The following is a 27090-nucleotide window of genomic DNA, read 5'->3' as shown; positions in this document are numbered from 1 at the left end:
ATATAGATTTACAAGTCACCTCAGTGATTATTACCTCTTTCTGAATATGTTAAACATTCTCTTTTCATGTATTTTTTTCTGGAAATAATCCTAACCTTTAAGCCTGTTCTTTAAAGACTTCGTGCTTTCTGAATGTTATTTTTATTTCTCTTTGTTGGTTACTTACACTTCTGTATTTCATTGTTGAGATTTTACTTGCCATATCCAATTGACCCTTGAATAGTGCCAGGGTAGGGGCGCCAACCCCTGTGTGCAGTTGATAATTGAACTGTCTCTGCAGTTCTATAGCTGTGGATTCTGCCAGCCTCGTACTGTGTAGTACTTTATAGTGCATAATATACTGAAAAAAATCTGTGTACAAGTGGACCTGTGCAGTTCCAGCCTATATTGTTCGGGGGTCAACTGTGTGTGTGTGTATGTACACACACAGACACACTGCATATAGGATGTGCTGTGATCCATTGCTGCCTGGCTTCTCACAACTCCTGTGGCCAGGGGTACCAGGAACCTTTAAAAGCAGACTTGAAGTCCCTGGAGAGAGTTGCCTTTTAAAAATCTGGACATTGAGAAGGCAAAAGCATTTTCTCTTGACTTGTATTTTTAGGAGGTAAAAACATTCAAACAATTGATGGTATGCTGGTTGTCCTTTAGTGCAGAAACTCAGTGTGAAAACCCTTTTGGATAAAACTTTTCTGGCATTAATGTAAGGTCTCTGTTCCTTTTTGATTAATAATCTGTATCTCCAGTGATACTTACATCACATTAAGCTGGCTCCGAGTCACTTGTAGTCCAGACCATTGCTCAGATGAGTAGCTAGGAGTCAGCAGTACTTCTCTTCACACCTTGCGCGTCTCAGGAGGGGAAGGGCAGGCAGTGCAGGCCAAGGGACGTGGTGAATAACGCAGGTCACAGTAGTTGCTGTCTGTGTGAGTGTCCCTTAGTTTTTCACAGCACTTCCCATTGCTTTGTGTATGTTGAGGAGTTTGCCTTTATTCTGAAATCGTTGTCTTTCAGGACTCAGTGCAGGAGAGGTAACCCTAATCCTGAAAGGACCGGAAGTAGAACATGGAATCAGCAAACACAAGTGCAGGAGGATTTGAAAGTCTCTGCGACCTGGCGAAGCTCCCGTCGCCAGTGAAATGTTTTCCTGCAAAAGAGGGCGTGGAGATCCTAAATGACCCTGCTTCAGTGCTTTCAGTCGTGGACATTCTTGGCATACTGTTTTTCAAGCTTAGAATGATGAGAGTGTGTTTGATTGTCATTGTGCTGGTTTTATTTTTTATTTTATTTCACTTTTTAATTTTTCCCCCTTGCCCAAGACGCTGGGGATTGAACCCAGGACCTCATGTAGGCCAAGCGTGCGCCCTACCTCTGTGGTTGTTTTTAATCTGTTAACTCGGTTACAGTTTTTCATGAAATCAGAAGATGATGGCTCAAGGTAAAAAGCCACAGAGCAGATGTCTTCCCGAAGTCATAGTGCTGTAAGTTGTACTACAGTGGTCCCCTCTTATCTGTGGGGGACACATTCCAAGACCCCCAGAGGTGACCTGAAACTGTGGATAATACCAAACCCCTGTATATACTGTTTTTTTTTCTATACATACACACCTAGGGTGAAGTGTAATTTATAAATTAGACAATGAAAGATGAACAATAACTGATGATAAAATACAACAATATCTTGTAATGAAAGTTATGTGAATGTAGTCTCTCAGAATATCTTACTGTATAAATTTAATGCCTTTTCCTTCTTAACTAATCACTTATCAAGCACTGTGGCTGTGACTTTTGCAGTTTGAGATGTGATAGAAAACTAGCACGGATTTCTTTTTCCTTTTTCACAATTTCGCAGACAGAAGATTCATTTTACCATAGATCTTAACAACCTTAGCATGTGATTTCTTTTCTTTCACTTATTAAGTCGAGAACATTTGCCCTTCACTTAAAGGAAGCACTTTATGGCCTCTCTGTGGTGGTCTGAATTGCCAGCATCGCTGTTCTTGTGCTTGGATGCAGTTATTAAGCAAGTCATAGTGACTTGAGCTCTAGCACTGTGGGCTGTGATAGTTGATCTGACGGCCGGCCAGCCACCTAGTGAGGAGTGGACGGGATATGCCGACCCGGTGATGCACATCCTGGGTGGGACAGTGCGAGGTTGAGTCATGCTCCCCAGAAGGGCGCGCGATTTAAAACTTACAAATTGTTCTATTTCTGGGATTTTCCGTTTGATGTTTTGAGACCATGGTTGACCACAGGTAACCAAAAGTGTGGAGAGCAAAGCGCGGATCAGGAGGGACTCCTGTGCTGGGTGATCCTGTGAGTGGGCACTGGGCTGTTAATTTCGCTTTACAGTTTGGTCTGTGGAGTGTGGTTAGGTAGGTTTACTGATGATCTGCAGAGAATAAGTGTGCCAACTATTTAATAACAATCAGCAGTGCACGTAATCAGCCTTAATCCAGTTGCATGGAGTATTTTGTTGTATTAGTGCCATTGCTACCTGTCAGGAATTGCAAGACTGGGAGGGGAACCTTTGATCCTTTTTGACTATCATAATGTTTGGTGTGAATGAAGGAACACTTTGAACTGAGATTTTGAGTTTTGGCCTACATCATTTAACTGAGATTTGATAACTAGTTTCTGAAAATAACTGCTAGGAAAAGTGTAGTGTTGCTGTTGTAGTCTGAGGATTTTAGAGCCCTGAAGACTCAGAAGCTGAAACCCACAGGGGTGTCAATAATGTTAAGTACAGCTAGTTGGTTGTTGGCAGAGTGAGGACTCTACCTTTGGTCTCCTCTCTAAGCTAAGTGTTCCACAGCCCTGTTCATAGAACTCAGTGGGGTACTTTTCGAGTTACACCCTTACCAATGGAATTTCAAAAGAAAAATTGAAGTTGGTGAAAGTGTTAACTTTATGTATGCTATTGAATTTTAAGTCAGCATTTTATTGTTTTTTAAAGCAGATTCTTAAAATAACCATTAAAGTAAACTGTACTTTTTAAAACATTGAATTAACATCTATTCCAGGAAAATTAAGTTTTGTTGTCTCTTCAGATAGTTTACCCTGTTAGCTTTAATCCATTTAGGAAAGCACTAACAGGTCTTCCAGTTTGTATCATGTATTTAGACTCGTCTTTGAGAGATAGTCTACGTGAAGTTCATTTAAATTCAGTGGTTTCCTTCCTAAAGCACTCAGAGCTCCTTAAACCTGTGCTGGTATGGGGCTCTGCCTCCAGGCTGTGGAAGCTCTGGGACCTCCGTTCATGGCCACCACCTTTGTGTGAAGAGGAGCTCAGACTCCAGAGAAGGTGACTTGCCCTGAGCACTGACCTGCCTCTCTCGGCCTTCCAGCGACCATTCTTTCTTGTCTGTGCTGTGCTTGCGATGATGTCAGACTTTTAACAGCCTGCAGCTTTCCTACAGAACGTGAGGAAGGGGTGCAGGTTGTAACAGTTTCTATCCTCAATGGTGTATCTGGCTTATAATTCAGATGACCCAGAACCCTTGCTCCCCCCACCCCTTTTACTTGCTCCTTGGAACACCTGTTTTACTGTTTGGGAAACTGCACCCTGGAGACAGTTGCCATACGTCACACAATGACAGAGGAGCAGAAAATGAGATCTAACTTCCTGCTTCCAAGTCCATTGCAAATGGTGCCCGATTCCTGGAAAGCGTAGGTGTCTTAGGTCTAGTAGCCTGATAGATTTGGGGACCACACACACAGCATAGGTAAGCATCAGAAGTGCTGGCTTTAACTAGAAAGCTTTAAAAGCAGTTCTGTAGTGATGATTCCTGAGGTCACGGGTAGCCCCCAGCACAAGACTGAGAGAAGTTCGTTTGCTTTGCTGAGCTGTGATTCGGAATTGTTGGTGCTGATTCAGAGTCCGAGCGTTTGCTTGGAACTTTGATGGTGCTGTTGCTAGTTGCATCATCTGTTGAACTATAATCCCAATGGCCTAGGAGTTGTGATCCAGTTACTTGTCAAATGGAGATGGGGTTATGCCTAGGATACACACCCTTTGGAATATCACACTGAAAGATTATCCAAAGTAGTATACATTTTTGAGTTCATAACTGTGGAACAAATTCTTTTTTCAAATGTATCGCTTTTGCAAGGAACACTTCATATTAGCAGGTACCCAGTGTATTTTAGTATTGACTGATTTGCAGTCATTTTGGAGAACATGGAAGCGTGTTCAGTTGGCACACCTAGCATTTGAGGATTATGGTTAGAGTGTGCTTGTCGGTGAGTACAGTGTGGTGTAGACTCCCCTCCTGAGCAACCTTCCGGAAGCCAACATGGTGTAAAGCGAAAAGAAATTACCTTCGGACACATCTTGGTAAGGGAGGCACAGAACACATGGAGCTAAAGCACAGGTGCTCATGGACATGTTCAGGGCCTCCGGCAGCTGGATGCTGAGATCTGAGTGTGTTTCTGGGGAGGAAGCTGGGCGGGCGCTCGCACTGCTCAGGTGAGTACTGTCTCTGGAACTTCACGGCAAAACAAAGGCTGAAAGCCGTTTTGATTTTCACAGAAGCATAAATCCCCTTCAGATCTCTTGGTTAGCGACAACAGGTACTAACGTAGGCCTAAAGTGAGTCGGTGTAACACGAACTTTGGAAAACAGAGATCTCTGTATTTCATAGCTCCCTGAGGCTGGGGTCATGCCTGCACTTGTTGGAGCATGTGCTCTGTGCTGACACGCCCTAAAAGTGCTCGGTGGAGCCAGTAAAATGGGAGTAGCCAGCATCACCCCCTCGGAGTGGGGCACTGGGGTTCCTGCAGCGCTGCCTCAAGCCCGGCCCTAACTTCTTCCTCAGACTCCCAGCCTGACGATCTGATCATAGGCAGACCTGGGGGTCCTTGAACTCCTGAGTCAATGTTGAATGCTTCTAGTGTATGCTCATCTTTCCCATGAAAGGACTCAAAACTTTAAACATGTTTTTAAAAGGATCTTTGTCCTCCACTTTCAGTACAAATCGTTTTCCTTGTTTGTCACTTTGGCACTTCTTCTGTGAGTTGTTCTTTTGATAGTTAAATGTTATTTTTTTTACTGTCAGCGTCAGTTTGTATTTGACTGTTCTGTATGTTCAGACCGCAGGTGCACACATACACGTACACACACACACATGCATATACAAAATCTAGAGACTATCGAAAATAAAATGAAAGTGAACTCAAAGTAGTTTTACCCTAACCTAAAAATACTGCGTTTCCACATTAGCACATTATTTGGAACAGCAGCAGCTTTCACTGGGAGTCATCTCACTTCCTGAGCTTTGTGTTTTAAACACTAGGAATTTCTTCCCCCGTGCTTACTGCATGAGAGAGAAAATGACTGAACACAGATTCCTCTCTGTGGGGCTGGGTGCTGTATCAGGAGTACGGCATTCGAGCAGGTGGACTTTTTCCTGCCCTCCCTGTGTTGGAGAGACGGGACTCATTCGACATGGTTGTGTCGCTGTGTGTTTGCGACCCATATTTTGGTGAGAGGATGGGGTGTGACATTTCAGCTGGCCTTGCTTGTCAGTGTCCCGGGTGTCCTGAGTGCTTGGCGTCAGAGGTATGAGCCGAGAGGGGTGGGAGACAAGGTCATTCTGCGGAAGGGGTGGTGGGGTTGGGGTGGTAATTCAGTTCAGAGATGATGGTTATTGAAACAGTTTAGTGACAGTAGACATGATGAGGTCCAAGCTTATTTGAGAGGAAGGGGTTAAAAATGTGTTTGCAGGTTTCTGGTTTGGGCAGCTGGGTAGATGATACACTACTGTCTTTCCTGGAGGTCAAAGGATTGTCAGTTTTTGTTTATTTTTTTTTGTGTGTGTGGGGGATCTTTAAACAGTTGATTTTGAGGAGTTTGTAGGTCAGAAAACATTCACCAGATATTTGCTTAGATGCACTGAGAGTTAGCATTGCTGTTGACTGAAGCCGTGAAAAGCTGAGCCCCTGACAGCAGGGGTGACGCACCTGGTGAAACCAGCTACCTGTGGGCAGCAGAGTGCTGGGCCGGGCTCTCTTTGCTCTTTCTCTGTCTTCCTTCCAGTTGACTTGTTTACTTACAGAAGCCAGTTCAGTTTTCCCCCCAGCTTGTTCAGGGCAGTTGTACTTACTAGTGCAGTTACATGATTTAACTAATGCAAACTGATAAAAATAGTGCAAAAACAGTTACTCATAGGAAAACTAACCTGAAAACTTTGGAGTGTCTCAATAAAAACAAATCGCCAAGGAAACTGCTATTGAATTAGGTAGATGGATAGGACAACTGTTAAAGATTGGGGAATAATCATTCTAGAAGCATTGTGCTGTTCAGATTTTTTTTCCAGATTATTTTTTAAGTATCTAAGTTGCACTTTAAAGAAAGAAAGTGAAAGTCTTAGGTGATTCATTAGGATTTGGTTTAGGTGAGAAGGAAAGAAAAGAACGTCTAATAGATTGACTCAGTCTGAGAAAAAGGCCCAGGTGATGAATATATACAAGTTAAAATGGTTCAGGATTCAGGGATCTGGTGTTAGAATTGTCTCTCATACTTTTGCAGTTAGTTACAGTCATGTGGAAGGAGAGGGCTTTTACTGTGCTTAGTGGGGAGGAAGCGCATCCAGGGAAGGTAAGAGGAGCAGTGGAAAAGCAAGGAGGCGAGGAAGGGAGCACCTGGTGCATCTAGCATCAGTGGGCGTGGGCAACAGCCGTCCTGGGAGAAGCAGTGACCTTGGAGAGGCAGCACCCTGCCCAGAAGCCCCCAGCCCGTGGTTTTGTGCTTCTCTGTCCTTTTCTCTCCTCCAGACTCCCTCCCTTGCAGTGTCTTTGGAGACAGCAACAGTGATGGGGGAAGAGGTTGGAGAAAAGGAAAAGAGGAGGGAATGGGACCCAGACCATAAGGTAAAGACCCATGCTCCTCCAATGATTAGGTGGTTTTTCCCTCCAGACCTCCTTTGTTGTAGAAACTGCTGAGAAAAATTCATTCACTTTCTTATTTTAAATACAATTTTTAAAAGCTACTTTCCATTTACAGTTATTACAAAATACTGACTGTATTCCCTGTGTAGGACAGTCCATCCTTGGGCCCGTCTTACACCCGGTAGTTCGTGCCTCTCCCCACTGGTAACCACTAGTTTGTTCCCTGCATCTGTGAGTCCGCTTCTTTATTACTGTATTCATTAGTTGGATCGGCCTATATTATCATTTGCAAATATTTTTCCCACTTAATAGGTTGTCTTTTAATTTTGTTGCTGGTTTCCTTTGCTGTGCAGACGTGTTTAGGTTTAATTAGGCCCCATTTGTTAGTTTTTGCTTTTGCTGTGATTTATACTGGCGCATGTTCTGCCTATGTTTTCCTCTAGTTTTATAGTATTCAGTCTTATACTTAGGTCTTGAATCCACTTTGAATTTTTTTTTGTATGGGTTGTTAGAGAATGTTCTAATTTCATTCTTTGGCAGGTGGCTGTCCTGTTTTCCCAGCACCACTTATTGAAGAGACTGTCTTTTCTCCATTGTGTGTTCTTCCCTGCTTTGTTGTAGATGAGTTGACATAGTGCTTGGGTTTGTTTCTGGTCTCTGTTCTGTTCCATTGATCTGTGTCTGTTTTTGTGCCAGTACCATGCTGTTCTGATTACTGTAGATTTGTAGTGTAGTCTGAAGTTGGGGAGCATGATTCCTCCACCTCTGTTCTTCTTTCTCAGGATTGAAAAACACTCATTTTCATGAAGCTTTAAAAAATTGTCTTAGGTTCAGGCTGTATTTGTGTTCCTTGCCTTGACTTACGAAGTCTGGTTTTCAAGAGCTGTGTAAGATTATAACTGTTATGGAAAATTATCCTTTTACCACAGTGCTAAGAAATACATGTATCTGTTAGGAATACTAAATTCAAGACGGGAAAGATGCACATTAACGTAGATCTTGAGATGAGGCATGTGTTACCACCATTTATAAAGGTGTTAAATGGCTTGTAATTTTTCAGGAAGCTGAATTGCATGTTCAGATAACAAGACTTCAGGGGTGAACTGTAGGACTGTCGTAAGGGCTTGAGGAAGACAAGTTGCCCTGTATGTCCCAACCGTCGGTTGTATCAGGCAGCTGTTTACCACTTCACAGCTCTGCAGACCCTGTGGAATTTCTCCACGACTCGCTGAACTTTACTGTCCTCCCTTTGGAGAAACATGACACGTTTAAAATGTTCTTGCTTTGTTTTGATTTATTGGTTAGTTGATTAATGCAGATCAGAAGTGCCTTTCCCCACAGCAAAGCTTTTCTTTTAATTTAACATACTTGAGAACTACATGTTGGTAGTGCTTTAAGAAATTGGTCTGGGGGAGGGTACAGCTCAGTGGTAGAGAGCATGCTATGCATGTGCTAAGCATGAGGTCCTGGGTTCAATCCCCAGTACCTCCATTAAAAATAAATTAATAAATAAATAAACATAATTACCTCCCCCTCAAAAAAAATTAAAAGAAATTGATCTGTTACAGGGTGAAGAAGTGAAAATAGTCTATCAGTATCAGGTGTAGTTTTTCCCCCTGATTTGTACATTTATGTCTAGTTCCAGGACTTAGCAATTTTACCACCTCTTGCTCTGGTTCTTTGGGGTCTTCCTGGGAATAAGCAAGTCTCAGTTTGAGCAGCACAGGGTTGAAGCAGCTCCAAAATGCTCTCCAGCTCTGACATTCTGTCTTTTAAAATGTCGAGTTCTAAGTTTGCTCACCACCATTCCATCTTACTCTTTAAGTATTACACTCTTTTCAGCTGAGAAACTGTCATCATGTGATCATAAATTGGAAAGCACAATAGAACATGGTGACAGTCCTTGAAGAAATGCAAGATTCATGAGAAGGATGAGATGAAGAGAGACTTTCTTAAAAAGAGTTGAAGAAACGTGCTGTCTAGAGTTCAGTTTTGAAAAGGACTTCCGGGTCTCTTGAAAGACACCTTTGTGGTCTGGACTCTGACTGTTGGTGGTGTGGTGTATACCAGTGGCCATCAGTGGCCAACGGCATTCTTTGTTTTCACATGTAAATGTGGGAAAGTGAAGATTTGTATGGAGAGTAACAGTGATTTCAAGATAGTGATCACGTGTTCAAAATGAAATTAACAAAGCTGTGTAGTTTTTTAAAAAACTACATGCATGCAGTTCCCCAAAGTAAAAGTAATTTATGAAAGATACTGAATGAGGCAGTTCTGCTCTGTCCAGAAGGTGATATGACTCCTGAAAAGCCAGCAGTGAGGTGTTTTTCTCCTGCTTTGGGCTGTAGATACATTGTGCTTTCCATCAGCAAGGTGGGTGTGTGGCTGAGGAGAGAGGGGCTCAGACAGAGTGCCTTGCAGCAGGCTCACAGAGCGGTCGGGAAGACTTGGGGGTGGAAGTGAGAGACCTGCGGGGGCAAGGAGGGCCTGGGCAGGCTTCCAGCACGGCAGACTGCTCGCTGGGCCAGGCACTGTGGGCTGGCATTTCCACCTGGGGAGCCTTTCTCACAGGAAAAGATGGAGACAGACAAATGAAGGTCAGAATACATTCAAAACAGGCTGGACTCAGGATCATTGGCTTTTCAACTATGAAACTGAACCTCTTTGTTAAAACAAAAATATCTCTTGATCTGTTTTACTCCTTCCATAGTAGGTTGAGCGGTGTAGATGTGCTGTGTCGTGTCCTGCGCGGGCTGCAGGGGGGGCCGCGGCCCTTGCCCCCGCTTCAGAAAGACGCGCGGATTCCAGAGCTTGCACTTTCCATCTGCTTCTCCCTCGGGTGGAAAAGTGTGTGGCTGTTTCAGGAGAAGACCTTCTGTTGGAGAAGGAATGGCTCGTGATAGGAGCAAGAAATCATGCTTTGAGGGCAGAGAGGCTGTATCTCTAAGGATGCGGTTCCCTACCTCTACTTGGCACTTACTTTACAGGCATGTTTACAGGATAACCAACCATTATCACATGCAGAGCAAGAGATGGGGTTTTTTGATCTTCTTCACGTTGCTTTACTTGTTTCAAATATTTTATTTAGGATTCTTTATAACCAAGTCTTGGAGTTGGTTGTTTGGAGTTTGTCAGAGATTTGGATTAAACACTTTTCTCCTAGCCAGAGGGTTAATGAGATGATCTTAAATTCTCTCTTTGTTTTGTTTTGTATTGTATTTTAATAAGAATCCTAGCAAAATAATCTTTTCAAATAATTGTCTGCTCCAGGGCAAGATAATATATCATAAACCAATTATAAGTTTTAAAGCTGGAAGGGACCTTTTTGATTTTTTGTGTGGAATCAAAGTTCTAAATTGAAAGCAAATAGTGGGAAAATTGTAAATATAACTTTTGGGGTATACTCCTCATGTAGATACTTCTCCACTCCTGTTTGGCTAAGAAATAAGTTTTTGCATGTTGTGTCTGATTTTACACCCTCCCTACGAGCCAAACCAGATCAAACTATGAAAAAGAGTTACCTTTTCCTACTGTTGTCTTTTTCAGTAGAACCACAGGTATACATATATAAAAGGAAATTTTAAATATTAATCTCCGTTAATTGACAGCATCTGCTTAAGAATCTGTGTTTCCATACTGGATGCCAGTTTAAATGTGTAATTAAACAACACTTGGCGAGACTGGGTTGCTTTCTGTCGCTCATCAGTGTCTTTGGGTGACATTACTGTGAGAAGACTCCTTGGGAAGAATGAACTGTCGTAGAGATACTGACTCTTAAACCAGTGCGCTGCAGACACTCCTGCCATTCAGGCCTCTCAATTTAGCTGTATGTATCATCTGTGCAAGGTGCTGTGTAGGTATGTAACTGATCTGCCCTGAAATACTCGCAAAGTATTCTGCCACGAGACTGCATTTTAGATACTGCAGAGTGATGCCGACAGCTGCGAGATGAACAGTACAACCCAGCCAGCAGCGCGGGGCAGATAAGTGAGGAGCTGTGATCCCATTGCGGTGTTTTATTTTCCCACACCTCTCTGTTAGAGTTGGGCATATTGAGTTCATAAAACAAAGTTACTGTCATTTACATATGTCCTTCCAGTCCCAAGTGCTGTGATTGTGCTTTAATGATTAGATTTGACTATTTTTGTCTTTTCTAATGAGTTTATTTAGTTTCAAAATCTGGTGGTAAAATCTCTTTCTACAAAGTATGTTTAGACATTGAAAGTAACAAAATTTGACTTTTCTAATTGATTTTCAGAGGCGATCATATACTACTTAAGACAATCTCTGGAGTTATTAATAGCCCAGTTCCCATGTTTAGGTAAAACTGTTTACTTTTCTAGTTGGATATTTACTGGTTTTTTTGTGGGGGGGCAGGGGCATAAAATGATCCCAGTGGTTATGCTGGAGTTCTTAGAACACACGTCTGTCTGATAGCATCTTACACTGTCCATCTCCTTTGCTCATGCGCTGTTCCTTAACCCATCATTCCTAATCACAGGCAGTGTTCGAAGAGAACTTAGCATATATGGATGCAAATGCAGAAAGAATACGTAGACAGGAGGGTGATGAAACCACATGGATTTGAGTGTTACTGACAAAGGGAGCCCTGGGGTAGTTGTAACATACCATTTCTGGAATATGTATTTCTGTTGTGTCTGATACATGAGAAGAAACACGTGGATACTTGGGATAGTAGAGAAACTCAGGACAGTAGGGGAGAGGCTCACATGGTCATTGCTGTAAAGAGCAGTGATGCTGTGGAGCATGAAGGAAGGAGAAGAGTGAAGGGCCGTTGGAAGGCTGTCTTCAAGAGGGAGGGGCATCGCAGTCCCCAAGAATAGGATGCAAAGAAAGGCCCAGAAGTATTGAAGGGTTTGAGTACAGAGCAAGGGGGAGGGGAGCACTTTGTCCAGAGTTCCTTACTTCAGGATAGTGCTTTTAGATTCAGAAAAGAGGCTTTGTGTTTGGTAATCATACAGTGGAATCTCACCTTATGTGAAATGTATATGTTTTAAGGGTAAACTCATAAGGCAGAAATTATCTGTACAGTTGAAAATTCCCCAGCAAAATGCAGTGTATCATCTCTACACACCACAAGTGTTTATTCTGACACTGAGTCAGATCACTGTTTCTGTTGTGAAGAAAGATGAAATATTTGGCTTATATTTAAGCACTTTGATTTTTTTTTAATGCCCAAATCATAATCTGCACATTGGTGCAAAATAAATATTATCAAAGGGGAGAGGAACAAAGACCAAGGAAGGAAACAAAGGTAGGTACTTCTTGGGTTGTGTCCCAGGGGGCGTCTGCCAGCTGGCGTGACTAATAGGGTGAGTTGCCTGTACCGCTGAAGCTCCCTTCAAGCACGTGGCGTTGAATAGCAGAATTTGCATGTGCATGTGGTCCAGCTCACTGGGCTTACTGTGGCCTTGACTCAGTGTCCTCTGAACTCGGTTTCCCAGCCTGCTGGGTGGGCAGGAGACCTAACTAACAGAACTGAGGTTGACTTAGTACCACGTAAAGCACGTAGACTACTTGCACAGCAGAGACCTGAGTGCTGACTCTTTCCCTCTCTAGATTTCTGATCCATAGACAAACCATCCATGTTTCCACATCACCTCTTTATACCAAGAGAAATAATTTCATGCTGTTTGGGAGAATGTCTTTCTTTTGACTATTTTAGAAATTATCAAATTCTCAAACTGTGATTTTGTCACTGCGATTTGAAAATCCGCTGAGGTGTGTCAGGCACGAGTATGAAAATGAGGCTCTTGACCTCTAACAGCTTACTGTTTGGGCTGTTTCCACTTAGGGGCTGTTATAAATATCGTCTGCTATGAATACTTATGTCTAAGCTTTGGTGGGGATGTGTGTGTGCAGTTCTCTGGGGCGTGACCTGGGACTGGAGTTGCTGAGTCATACGGTAACGCATCCTGAGGCTGTTTACCGCGTGGCTGTGCCATGCTACATCTGCACCAGCAGTGCAGGGAGAGTCCCATTTATGTTTTCCCGCCAGCACTTGTTACTGTCCGCAGCAGCAATGTGGCCATCCTGCTGAGCGTGAAGTGGTGGCTCATGCCTTGATTGGCGTTTCCCTGATGAGTGAGTGTTGATGCTGAGCGTCTTTCCCCTGCCTGCTGGCTGTTTGTATGTCTTTGGGGAAATGCCAGTTCAATCTCTTTGTGCCCCCCGTTGTTTTTTTGTTGTTGTTCCACTGTGTTTTAGGAATTCTTTATTCTAGATGTATGTCCCTTATCAGGTAATTTGCAAATATTTTCTCCCATTCCGCATATTAATCTTTTCACTTTCTTGATGGTGTGCTTTGAGCCACAAAAGTTTTAAATTTTGATGAACACCAATTTATTTTTTGTTTTTGCTTGTGCTTTTGGTGTCCTAAGATACCATTGCCTCGTCAAAGCTCACGAGGAGTTACTCCTGTGTTTTCGTCTGAGTTTTACAGTTTTAGCCCTTCCATTGAGGTGTGTGACCCATTTGGAGTTAATTTTTACATGTGGAGCGAGTTTTGCATGTGGCTGTTCAGCACCATTTGCTGAAAGGAGTTTTTTTGCCCCATTGGATGCTCTCGACACCCTTCGAGAACCAGCTGACCGTGGATTCCCATTTCTGTTCCGTCGGTCTGTGTGTCTGTCTGTTGGTCAGCACCGCACTGTCTTGATTGCTGTAGCTTTGTGGTAAGCTCTGAAATCTGAAGTTCTGAAGTGTCCATCCTTCAACTTTGTTCTTTCCAGGAGTGTTTTGGCTACTGTGGATCTCTTACATTTCCATAGGAATTTTAGGATCAGTTCATCCATTTTTGCAAAAAAAGGCAGATGAGATTTTTGATAGGGAGTGCATTGCTGCTTCTGTCGATCAACTTGGGGAGAGTGTTGGCCATCAACATTGCAGATTCCTAAGAACTTTTGTTCATATGGCTTATTTCTATCTATATTTGTATTAAAAGTTAAGACTTAAAAATTAAAAATACTTTTCTTTAATAATAACAGCAAACCCATTACATGTAATATAAATAACATCTTCTGTGAAAAAATAGCAGTCTTTTCCAAAAACAAAAAGTAATTTAATGAGGAAAGTGGCATTGTTTTATATTTTTGTAAATCTCCTTAGCGTCTGATTTAATAGAATCTCAGCTGGCATCTCATCTGCTTCTGCACTTGCTCTGTTAGTGATGTATTACTGTGGTTGAAGTGCAAGAGGGAAACTTGGCCTCGCACATATGTGTGGTCAGAAGAGTGAGGAAGTTTTGATAGTCTTTTCCTGTAACCTTGAACTTTGATCATGCACCAGCACTCCATTGCACATCTGTGAGGAGAGAGTAAGGGTCAGCATTCATTGTGTCCACCTCGTGGCCCCAGGTAGGGCCTCTGGGACGCCTGATGGAGCCCAGACCACACTTTGAGACCGTCTCAAAGGACAAGCCTGACCATGCGGTTTCTTGAGATGACATGGTGACTGAATGGCAGTTTCATTAGCTGTGTGGACAGATTGCTGGGTCAGTACCTGCTCTCCCTGCTGGAGAGACTCCTCTCCGCCCTGAAGGATTCGGTGGCGGTTTGGTGAATGTGGAGTCAGCAGGCTGATGAGGCCTGTGGAGTACGTGTGATTATACAAATGAGTTATTCCAAAAATTGTGAAACAAAGTAGAACACTATCCCCAAGTTGCAGTGCTCGGTCACACACTGTTCAGTCATCTGAATACTTCCTCTTGTTTTGTTTTTAAATATTCACAGAGTTATGTGTATTTTAAGAGTGTAGTTGTAACTAGTACATGTAGCAGCCTGTAGTTCTGTAGCCTGCTCCTCTTCAGTCCATGTTGCCTTTGTGAGTGTTATGAACAGTTGTGATGTATTGCGTTGTTTTTGCTTTCCTGTAGTTAATTGTTTCTGTTTCCCCTTTTGGGGGCTGCAGCTGACACTGTTCACAAATGGTTTACACACTGCTGTGTTGCTTCATTAGCACAGATTTTAAATAGAAGTAAGTGTGTGGCAACTTTCAGGTGCGTACGGAGACTATCCCAGTTGAAGTTTTCTTTTTAACTTTTATTCTGGACGTTGTAACCACAGAGCAGAAAGGGCAGTGCGGCGGCCCTCAGTGCACGGCGCCTGTCCGCCTGCCGCACTCTTGTATTGCTGCTTCTCTTCCCTTAAACTTACCCAAAAAAGCTATTGGCATATTTTAAAGCAAATTCCAGATGTACAATTTCACCTGTAGTCTTTTAGTTTGTATCTTTTACAAATAAGACATTTAAAAATAAACAGGCACAGCACCTTGACTGCACTCAACCGAGTTAAGCATCGTCCTGTAATACCTCTTATCACCTAGGCAACATTCAAGTTTTCCTGTCAGAAATGTCATTTTAGACTTAATTTATTTGAATCGAGATCCAGATACAGTTCTCAAATTACATAAGGTTATTTTGGTTAAAGCTTTTGCATTGTGTAGCAATAAAAATCTCCATATTTTTCATGTCTTAGGTTTGCTGTAGAAATGAGGGTCTGTGTGTAGAATGCCCCACAAATCGAGTTTAGCTGCTGGCTTTTTGTTGGCATTATTTGACACATTTTTTTGTCCCTGAGTTTTCTTTAAATTGGAAATTGAATCTAGAGGTTTGATTAAATGCAGGTTTGTTGGGGTTTTTAGACAAAAATATTTCATAGATGATGCTCTTGGTCTCATTAAGAAGCGTGATACTTACTGAGTAGTTGCAGATAAGATTGAAAAGTAGCCGCCGTCTGTCCGATCCAGGCATTATAAAGCTCCCTGTCAGCTCTTCCTCTATTTTCAGCAACATCAGTTATCATTACCTTTGTCATTTCATTAGATGTTGCAACACCTTGATTTTCTAATTCTGTCGTTGACTCAGCTTTTAATTGTGGTTCCTGTATAGTGAACAATGTGTCCTGATGGTTATGCCAGAATAGTCGAGGGAAGGCAGGCTGAGGCTTGTTTCCCTGTGCAAATCTTCAGGAAAAGAGTGGATATCATACCTGCCTCTGGGGTGCCCGGTGTGGCAGTGGTGCTTGGACCGTCATGGATTTCTGTGTGTTTGTATCCATTCATTCTTTGTGCCCCTCATGTTGTTGACTTTGGCCGTCAGGACCCCGTCCCTTCCTTCCTTGTTGCTCCTGTCACGTGCTGACAGGCGTCTTCGATAGCTTCCTCGTTTTCATGAAAATGTGTTCCAGGTCTATCTCAAATGAGCAGCACTCTGCAACATAACTAACCGGCAGTCTCGGAAAGTAAATGAAAGATGAGCAAGGATGAGGAGCTGTCGCAGTTGGAGGAGGCTAGAGAGAAGTGACCGCGAGATTGGGTCCTGGAGTAGAAAGGGGACAGAAGTGGAGAAACTAGTAAAAGCCAGAGAGAATGTACACAGTTGACTCTTGAACAGCGCAGTGGTCAGGGGCACCGACACCCACGCAGTCAAAAATCCACATATAACTTCACATTCAGCCCCCCATCTCCCCAGTTCCACGTCTGTGGATTAGCCAGCTGCGGGTCCTGTAGTTCAGTAGAAGGTTTTTATTGAAAATATCTGCGTATAAGTGGACCCACGCAGTTTAAACCCATGTTGTTCGAGGGTCAACTGTAGTTTAAAAAGTTAACATTTTCAGTTTTTGAAAAAGATCATATAGATCTTACTCAGCTTATTTGATTTTATGTTTGTATCTCCTTTTATGCTGCAAATCTGAGTAAGTAATGTAATTCTTACTCTGTCCTATTATAGTGTGTGTATGTGTGTGTATAATATGTAAAGTAGTTTCAAAATAATACCAACACTTACCCCAAGAGCATGTCTACTGAGTGCATTTCAAGATTTCTTGGTGAATTTTTAGGATTTCTGTATGCAAATACTGTTTTAAAATCACTTAGACTAACTCTCTGGATATGTATGCCACCAACTTGGTGAACAGTTAAGTTTATTTGAGGTTGATTTATTATTTTAAGGGTTTCCTTGAGTGTCCAAAAAGACCTGAATGTTTAATTATGAAACAAACATTTCTGGTATGTGTGATAATTGTTTACGAACAGAACTAGGAGAACTACACTCTCCCAGATATTTAATAAGATTAATAGAACTTCTAGGCATAGTTTTGACAGATGAGATTAATGGTGTACTGCCGGCAGAGAGACCACTAGGTAGGAGGGAGTGCTCTCTGATTTCGTTTCTCTGCTTTTTCACATGGAGAGAGATGAAATCAGGTCGGGAAGACGACTGCTTTTGCCCAGTTCATGACGGCTTTGTGAAGCCTGCCTCTGAACACTGTTAGGTTGTCAGTTACCAGGCCTTAAGCCACTAAGGACTCTGCTTTGATGGTAGGTCTGTCCTCTGTGTGTTTCTCTTCACACCCTAGGGACCTACTTTTTGGCCATGCAATAGTTTGTTCAGTTTTAAGTCTTAAAGTAGTTTTGGTTTCTTTAACAATAATGAAAAAGTTATTTTGTTATTTGTTGAAACTGTTTTCGGTACTTGTGTCATCATGCTCTCAGTCTCATTTTAGATTCAGACATTCAGATAAAGTCTAATTGTGATACTTTGTGTCTTTGTACTGCTTGCTTAATGAGGTGAGTATCTCCTCATCCTCCACAACAGAAAGCAACCCCTTGTGTTGGCAACCTTTCCGGCTGTAGGACTTTTAAAGTGTGTGTGTGTGTGTGAGTGTGTGTGTGTGAGTGTGTGTGTGTGTGTGTGTGTGTGTGTGGTCAGTAATTAAGAGATGTGGTGTGGTGTGATGTAAAGGTTACTTTTTTAGGGGTAGGATGCATGGGTCAGATCAGGACACAGTTCCATTGTGCTGAGAGACAGCCGTGCTGCCTTTTTAACCTTTTATTATGGGACATTTCACACATACACAAGGTGGCAGGATCGTCTTGGGAACCTCCGGACCCTCTCCCAGGAGGAACAGTTGTGAGCCCCCATGTCTCTGCCCCACGTAGTCGGGGGAAATCCCAGACATAGTGTTGTTGCCCCTGTAGATGTTTCAGTGTGCATCTCTAAAAGGTAGATAGTCTCTTTTTTTTATTGAACGTAACCACATCATTTTCATACCTAAGAAAATACAGGTGTTGTTTAATACCACCAAATACCCTGTTGCTATTACTTCGCTGATTGTCTTGTTTCCGTGTATTGGAGTCAGATAAAGCCGTATGAACAGAACAGAGCCAGAATTTGGCCATGTGTGTGTCTTGCATCCTTTTGTGTTGAAGAAGCCAGGCTTCTTGTCCGTGAGGTGCTGACATCACAGAGCCGGGTGGCATTGCTCTGTGCTCACGTTTGCTGCCGTCTGTCCTGAGATCACATCCTGGGTTTGTCGTTTGTGCTGCGAGGCTGCTTCCTGTCTGGTGGTGGTGCTCTTCCCATGACGAGGTGCGTGATTTCTCACTGTCTGGGAAATGAGTAGTGTGTGTAAGTGAAGGACTCTTGTGGCTGATTTTTCTCCCTTTTGGCTATCATATCTGGTTTTCAACCAAACTTTTTTTTTTTTTTTTGATAATCTTAAAAATCAGAAGTTAATAGTGGTAAAAGCATCTACACTGCCTTCTGTGACTCGTCAGTCTGGGTGCCAGTTTACATCTTTGTTTTCTGGATTTGATGGTTTTGTAAGAATTGATAATCAGTTTTTACAGTTTAGCCCATTACAGATTATTACAGTTGAATGTATTTGCCATTCATTCTACACTGTGGAAAACATTGATCTCTGTGAAACTGATTTTATTTGTTTCAGGCATTTTTTTCTCCATTGTTGTTTACAGTTCTATACTTGTCTTACAGCATTTAAGTGACTTTGTGCTTTGATTGATGATACATTTGGCAACAGAATGAGATCACCTTTGATCATATTACTCCATTATAAATGGTTTTAAGAATTTATCATAAGCAGATTATTGAGAATAGGGAGTTTTTAAAAACTAAAAACCCACATGATTACCAAGTGGGACCAAAACCGTTAGCTTTCAGGTTTCCTTATTTGGCACTTGGATACTATGTGTTTTCAGAAGAGCCTGGAAAGATACCTGGGCTAAATCTACTTCTTTGTCTTGTGAAGCAGTGTAGCTTTCAGTGAAAGGAGGGAAGCCCTGAAGCCAGACCTAGACAGACGTCTGAGAATCCTGCTCCTAATACCAAATCGCGAAAACCGTGACCCTCTGAGCCCAAGTCGCTTCATAGGCACTTGGGGTAATGAGATGAGCACCGTGTGTGAAGTTCAGTGTCTGCCCTTGAGTCAGCGTGTGTACAGGCTGCTTGCCATACTTGTGCCCTGTATCAAGGTGGCTTTTGCTTTCTTTGGTTCAGGATTGTGAAGGGATTCCTTTTAAACTATTACTATTTCTTCTAACAACCGTTTCCTGGAACAAAATAAAATTAATGGAGTCAGTCAGAAATGATATATATATAAATTTGGGACTCATCAATCCCCAGTTGGAGTTCTATTAATTTCATAACTTCGTATTTTTAAAAAATGAGTTTCTGGATGTGAGTGGGTTTGTACGTGTTAACGTTTGGCTTCTAAGTCTTAGGATATTATTGTGGTTACCAAATTAGTGTGAAGAAGAAGCTTATTAAAAAATAAATATTTCTTGGGTGAGTAAGGTGGAAGTTATGGGGAGATGTCTTTAAACTGTGTGGACTCCAGAGGGGTTAAACCCTTGTCCTGGAAACTTGAGGATTTTAAGACTGATTAGTAATTTTGTATTAGGATCAGTTACACTCTGCACTTCCAGTTACTGATTTTACTATTTTTGTTGTTTTACAGCTTCCTACGGTTAACATTCTCCCAGTGGGGCCACAAAGCAAACAGCCCATGACTTCTGATCAGGACGCTAAGGTCGTGGCTGAACCGCAGGGCCAGCGAGTCCAGGAAGGGAAGGACAGTGCTCATCTGGTGAGTGTGTCTCCGAGGCCAGGGTTGGCCTGGCGCGCTTTCTCCCCTTCCATGCGGGTTCTGCGTCGGGTTTAGTAAGGAAGTCAGAACAGGAGCGCTGGCGTGTCTCATGACTTAAACAGAGGTGTGATATTCTCAGCACACTTAGGAGTTGCTTCATAGAGGAAATGATAAGTTTCTAGGTGAGAGAGAAAACAAATGGCATTTTCAGCTTTGAATACATAAAGGTCTAGATTTAAAAATCACCAAGAAAAATGTAGTGATTTATAAATACTTTAATAACATAGCCACTGTAGTGATATTTGTTTGAAGGATTAATTAGAATTATAATATAGATTTTTAATTTTGACTGCCTTTGTTTATTGTAAGATTTTATCATGTCAAGCATTAATATTTAAAGTTTCTAAATGGCATTGGGAAATATAGGTTTTCTTAATTTTTCAAGGAATTTTGCTTACGATGGTCAGTCAGAATTTCAAAATGTTTCAATTTTAAGGCTCCTGCATCATTCTGAATATCTCACTGAATTTGTCATGTAACAATGTGCTTTTCTTGGTTTTGTTTTGCTAAATTGTTGTGGTTTGAAAATGTTTTTCTTTACATTGTATTGATGTGTTTGGTGTTTTCAATTTTACAGATGAATGGTCCCATACCTCAAACCACTTCTCAGACAAGTTCCATCCCAACTTTGAGTCAGGTAATTCATTTCCGAGATTAATCTCAGCTGAGGCTCATAGATACTGCCTTACAACAAACGTTTATTGTAAAAAAAAATTAGAAAATGCCAGTGTTCCCCAAAAGGGAGTGGGGGCAGCCCCTGGGCACAGGCACTGCCAGTGCGTGCAGTCTCCTCTGGCTCCTGTGCTCGCGTGTGCAGCTGTTCAGATGACAGTGTACGTGGGCACTGGTTTAATCCCCATGTTCATTGCAGTATTGTTAACGGGTCACTGAGTGTCTGTTTTATGTATATGATTAACTTTATATTGTGATAGCTTTTGTTCCGTAAAGCACAGAAGTTATAGTAATCTTTTACTAAGAAAATCGGTTCACATCTTAGCTGTGACTAATGAAAGAATAAGGAAATGGAGACCTGCTGGTTTTTAAATCCTGCCTTACACCATTTGCGTTTGCCTGTGTCAGGTGCATTTGGAGTCAGGAGCACTTAGCTTGGCAGTCTTCTTAAGTGATCTCATAAACCCTACAGAATTTTAAAAGTAAGTCTTCTTAAAAGTAATCTTACAAAATTTATAGTCAACTTTATCCATTCCCCCCAATTATAAGAGTTCATGTAGAAATTTAAGGTGGGGATTGGATTGTTGATCTGTTCATGATAAAGAAGAATTTTAAATAATGAAAGACCTTCCCTGTTATTCTATAATGTATGTAGAATTTTTTGCATACTGTATTTTACATTGGTTTTTTAAATGAGTTATATTTTAAGCAATTTAAAATCCAAATATAAGACTTCTAGTAGACTAAGAGGCAAATTATATAGAAATCATTGAAGGATTTTAAAAGATTCTTTTTTAGACCAAATCTCCCTCCTCTCTTGATTAATTTGCAGTCCAATATAATATTCAGATGTCTTTAAAACCTATTGTAGAGCATAAAACCAGATTCTTGGATTCGATGGATGGGTTTTTTTCTGTTATTTTGTTTTTGCTTGTTTTTTAAAATTACTTTGTAGGTGAGAATTGAGATACGGCCGATGTAGAGAAGAAGTGTAACACTAGAGCCAGAATTCAGTATTTCATTTCTGTGGAGAAATAATGTGCAGCTAATGCTGCCTACACATGCTTTCTTTGTCTTCGTCATTTTAAGAATTAATGTCCTACGATAGAATATCACGTGGCTCGTTCTTGGTCCAGCCCTGCTGCTCGGTACCCTCGATGTCCCTTGGGCCGATCTCATCTCTGACAGTGGGTTTTGTAAAGCGTGGACACGCTGCTTACCAGGTTTTCAGGGTGTTGCACACTTTAGGTTTTCATAGGATCATTGAAAACTAGAGCTGGAAGTTACCTTAAGAGACCATCTGGGCTCACAACATGTGTGTTCTTTGAAAGTTTATAACAGACTCGAGCATCTTGATAGAAAAGAAAGAGTACACACATTTTTATATAGTTGTAACCATACAAACATATACATATTCCACCTCGTGTTTTCCCGCATAGCAGATTTCATCGATATAGCTGCTTGTTCTTGCCCTGTAGTATTTTCTTTGTTGAGATGCTGTCATTTCCTTAGCCGTTTGGCTTTGAGGTACATTTAACTTGTTCCTTTTTTTTCCCTGTGATTATAAATGGCATTGCTTTGAGTGTTTTCTAACTGGCATGGTGCATGGTGCATGGTGCAACTAAGTGTGTGGACGTTTTAATTGGTGTTGTGGCTTGGTAGTCTGCAGTTGCTACAGTCGGTTAGTGAGTCTGATTTAGGAACTGTTCTCTGTAAGATGCAGCCTTTCCCCGGAGTTAGGTGCACTGTAGGTAGCAGGAGCATCTTTGAAGTGATGTCTGAATAGTTCAGGAGCAGGTTTGCATGTACCAGTGGTACTATCAGGTGTTTATTCTGTAGTCCACCGCCCCCAAAAAAAATCCATGTCAAGTAGTAACTATTTACAAATCTAGCCAATCAGTGAGCTCCGAAAAGTGATTTTTAACTGGAGGAAACTGAGACCTAGAGAGGCTTAAGTCATTTTCCCAAGATTGCTCGACTAGAAAGTGGCAGGACTAGGATTTGAACCAAGGCAGCCTGGCTTCAGAGCCAGCTCAAGATGAAGTACTTCCTCTTGGCATCTGTCACTTCCTTTAGAAAGAGAAACAACAAGGAGAAAGCAGTACCAGACACAAAACCTAGCTCCTGCAGGCGTTCGGGGGCTGTGCATTGTCTCTGAGCGGCTGATACTAGTTTGGGGTAAAGCTGTAGGATTTTAGGTGGGGGTAGCATGACTTACATATTTTAGGAAGATTATTTTGACCTCATTATCTTGACGGAATGTGTTGTGGTGAGCCGAGAATGGAAGCAGAGAAACCAGATAAAAAAACTGCTAAGTAACGAAAGAGAAATGATGGTAGTTTAGACTGAAGGGATTTCAGGTTCACTCTGGAGGTGGATCCAACTGCACCAGGTCAAGATTGGGTGTAGCGGTTGGGGTGAGGAGAAGGTAGATCAAGGACAGTTGAACAACTTGACGGATGGCGGTTTCATTTACTTTGAGGTGGAAAAAACTGAAGAAGTAAAGGTTTGTAGAGGGAAAATCCACTAATTGGTAGAAATTCAGGTGAGCAGTGAAGTGGGTCACTTGTACCAGTTGGATCTCACTGGAGAGGTTAGGGCCTGAGAAGTAAATTTGGAATAAACAAGTAGCTGTTTTACTATATTTATTGTATAGAAGAGACCATTAAAGCTACTATTGTGTATGTTCATCAGGTAACTGAGTTACCTAAAATTAAAAATTACAATTAAGAAGTAACTGAGTTGCCATTTAGAACAAAATCAACTGTAATACTTTTTTTCCTTTCTATAATTTTCTGTCCATCTTGAAAGTTTTTACATCCTTCAAGGGCATTCTCAGCTATAACTGTTAAAATTTCATTGATTCATCTTTTTCACAGTCACCTATATTACTTCCTTATTTGATTAAAATTTCTATAAGAAATTATGTATTACATTATTTTTCTAAAGATTTCAAATGTGTGTGTTTTATCTTGGGAGTTTTAAGACCCATTTGGGCAGGAGCTATGTAATGTAGCTCATGGATACGTCTCTGCAAGACATACTTTAAATTGAAAAGAAATTTCTTTAACACCAACATGGCATAATTGGTAGTGTAGTCATTTATCCTAAAAACTTTTCTTTATGTGTATTGTGTGTGTGTGTGTGTGTATTTGTGGTTACCATGGGGACTGCAAAAAACATCGAAAAGATATAACTATCTAATTTGATGCCTGTTTAACCTCAATAGCACACAAAAACTTTTATAAAATTTTCTTCCCTCTGTTATTGGTGTCACAGATTACATCTTTATTAAGTGTGCCCAATACCGTAGATTTATACTTATTTTTACACATTTCCCTTTTAAATCCTTCAACTTTTGTTTATCGGGGAATGTCTTTTCCCAGGGAATGTCACAAATGAAGTGAATGTCCTTCATTTTTGAAGAATAGTTTTGCTGGATAAAGAATTCTCAACTGAGTTTTTCTTTCAGCACTTTAAGTATGTCATGTCACTGACTTCTGCCCTGCAAGTTGTCTCATGATTAACTGGAGATTATCTTATTGAGCATCTCTTGTACTTGATGAGTCCTTTTTTGTCTCTTGCTGCTTTTGACAGTCTGACTATAATGTGTCTTGGTGTAGGTCTCCTTGGGTTTATCCTACTTGAAGTCTGTTGATATTTGTAAATTCGTGGATTTCATCAAACTTGGGGCATCTTTGGCGCTTATTTCTTCACATACTCTTTCTTCCCTGTCCTCTCTTCTTGCTCTGGGACTCCCACAGTGTGTGTGTTGGTCCCTTTAATGACGCCCCATTGAGTCTTTTAGGCCCCATGTACTTTTCTTCATTCTTTTTCCTTCTGCTCCTCAGACTCAGTAATTTTAATTGTCTTGCCTTCACATTTGCTGGTTCTCCCTTCTGCCTGTCCAGTTCTTCAGCTGAACCCTTCTAGTGAATTTTTCAATTCAGTTATTGTACTTTTCAGCTCCAGAGTATTTGGTTCTTTTTTATAATTCCTACCTCTTTGTTGATATTCTCATCTTGTTCATTTATTATTTTCCTGATTAACTTCAGTTCCTTGTTTATGATTTGCCTTAGCTCTTTGAGCATATTTAAGATGATTGTTTTAAAGTCTTCATCTAGTAAGTCCCATGTCTTCACTTTCTCAGGGCCAATTGCTTGTGTTCCTTTGAATGAGTCATGTTTTCTTGTTTCTTTGTATGCCTTATGATTTTGTTGTTTTCGAAAACTGGGCATTCGATGGTAACATAGTAACTATGGACATCGGATTCTCTCCTTATCCCAGGTTTCCTGTTTGTTGTTGTTGTTTAAGACTACAGTAGTCTTCATGGTTTTAAGACTTTTCCAGACCATTTTTATGAAGACTGTTCCTTGTCATGTGTATTGAGTGAAGTCGCTGTTCCTTTTTGCTTGTGTTCACCTAATATTTTTACAAAGATTTTCTTGAACGTCTTGAGCTGAAGCTGACAGTCAGACCGGCGCCTGGTCAGAGAGGGAGTACCTTGCCTCTCCCGGTCTTTGCAGGCGGGCTTTGTGTTCACGCAGCTTGCTTGGAGACCAGGGATCAGCCCGAGGTGAAACACCTCGGTGAGCACATGTCTTGCCTAGATGTGGCCTCCTGGATCCCCATGTGTGTGGCTGCTTTTGAATGTCCTTGTTTCCAGGAGTTACACCCTAGCCTCTTCTCCAGGCTTTGGATGGTTCTTGCATGTCTCCACTTGTCACCTTGTGCCCTGGCATATGTGGGTCTCTGGTCCCTCTGTAGCTTTCATGAGCGGTGCCTGCCACTTTACCCGCTTGTGTTCAGCGTTATGTGAGACAGGACAGGCAAGTCAGTCCTCTTGGTAGCCTCCAGCTAGAACAGAACAGATGGGGACACTGATTGGCAAGGACAGTTTGCCCTGCTCCCTCTGGCTCCAGGGAGGGATCTGGGACCCAGGCTGCTGCCCACCCCAGACCAAGGCCCCACAACACCCCAAAACGTTCCTGCCGGGTTGAGCGCAGCTTTTTCCTGATTGTGTGTTTGCTTAGTAGCTGTAACCTGTAATTGGTTTTCAGAGCTCCTGTAAAGTTGGTTCAGAAGCTTCTGGGTGTTTCCACATTTCTGTGGAGGAATGAGAGTGACTGAGAGCTTGGAGCTCCCTAGTTCACCACTTTGCCTGACCTCTCAAAACTGCTGCAGTGAGAGCTCTCTCCAGGTTGCTGTTGATTTAAATTGTTTTTCTAATACTATAGAACTACTGATAATCTCTTATGGTATGTAATTCTTAATACAAATATAAAACTTGATTGCCCAAACCTATAAAGTGCAAATTAATGGTATTTGTTTAGTCTGGCAGGTGATGATTTGCTGAAACTAAAGCTGCTTCACCGAGTACTTCTCATACTGGTTACCGAGAATTTCTTTGAGTTCACCACAACCTAAACTGCTGAATGCCGAGTGAACAGTTTCCCACTTCTTTTGCCGGTTTGTGTCTGTGGCCTACCTTGTTGTCACCTGGCCTTCAATGGGCATGAGTGAATTTATGACGTCTTAGATCTAACTCTTTTCCCAGTAGCTTAGGTCAGTTTAAGTGTTGTCACATGCCACCACTGCACTCTTAAACCTGTATGCAAACATGGCCAATCTTTAAAATTCTGTGTTTGCGTCTTTTAATTCTCTGGAGAGCCTGCAGATCCCCAGGGCACCACAGCCCACACTTTGAGAGAGTCAGGGGTACAGATGCTGACCCACGGGGGGCGAGCAGGCGGCATGTGGGGACGGGAGAGGGCCTTCTCTCAGAGCTGAGAGGCACAGCCTCAGGAAGGGTTATGAGGCTTGGGAACTGGGGGAGTGAGACCAGATAAAGGGTTCTGAGCAAAGACAGGGTGTGCCAGGGTTGGTCACTGGGGGTTTTTTAGGATGAGGCAGAGAAGGTGAGGAGGGTGGCATCTTAGAAAGAGAGGCTGTTAGAGAGGTGGGCTTGGGTCGGATTATGAGGACTTTGAAGTGATCTGGGTGTTTTATTTTAAATATTTTACTTAGTAACCTCACCACAGCTCTTTAAGTAAATTGGACAAATGAGAAAACTGAGACAAAGAGGTTAAGTAATTTGCCGAAGCTCACACATGTGGTCAGAACTGAGAATCAGACCTGGCAGAAAAGCTCATGGGTTTGCCCCGTAACTGCTGCTCCATTTAACCCTGCACTTAACTCTGTGGAACAGAGGTTAAGGGCTTGTGTCACGTGGGCTGAAGGATCCTTTTTCCTGTGGATATTGAATTTTCTAGTGAGAGAGAGAGCAGGTCACCTTATGTGGAGTGGAGCCCTTGGCCTCCCGTGCCTTATCTACAGGATGGGTCCATATATCTGCCCAGGGGGTCTGGTGTCCTTCAAGTCTTATGCACGTGGCGCCGGAGAAAGAAAGAGTTTGCCGCCATTGTCATCAGCATCATCATCATTATCCACTGTCATTTCAGTGCTCGAGCTGAGGTACATTCACAGGGCTTCCTATCATCTTCATGTTTAATTAAATAGAATTCTAAACTTGTCCTCAGAAACCCTCAGTGTTTTATAAAATGTT

The 27090-nt window shown here is 41.9% G+C and overlaps 1 protein-coding gene across 2 annotated transcripts in view; it reads left to right on the top strand.

The window, feature by feature from the left end:
• LARP4B (La ribonucleoprotein 4B) overlaps positions 1–27090 on the top strand; it is a 68288-nt gene that overhangs the window by 5764 nt on the left and 35434 nt on the right. Inside the window, exons 1-3 of one of the 2 annotated variants that reach the window (XM_064479275.1) lie at positions 192–1481; positions 19665–19793; positions 20431–20490. In XM_064479275.1, coding sequence (XP_064335345.1) covers positions 1458–1481; positions 19665–19793; positions 20431–20490 — 213 coding nt within the window. In that variant the 5' untranslated portion in view covers positions 192–1457. Of the gene's footprint in view, positions 1–191; positions 1482–19664; positions 19794–20430; positions 20491–27090 lie in introns of those variants that run through there. The other variant, XM_064479276.1, reaches the window with a different exon arrangement.

This window comes from Camelus dromedarius, chromosome 26, assembly GCF_036321535.1.
Source record: "Camelus dromedarius isolate mCamDro1 chromosome 26, mCamDro1.pat, whole genome shotgun sequence".
NCBI lineage: Eukaryota > Metazoa > Chordata > Mammalia > Artiodactyla > Camelidae > Camelus > Camelus dromedarius.
The sequence above is the reverse complement of the archived record's forward strand: the minus strand, read 5'-3'. Positions and strand labels throughout refer to the sequence as shown.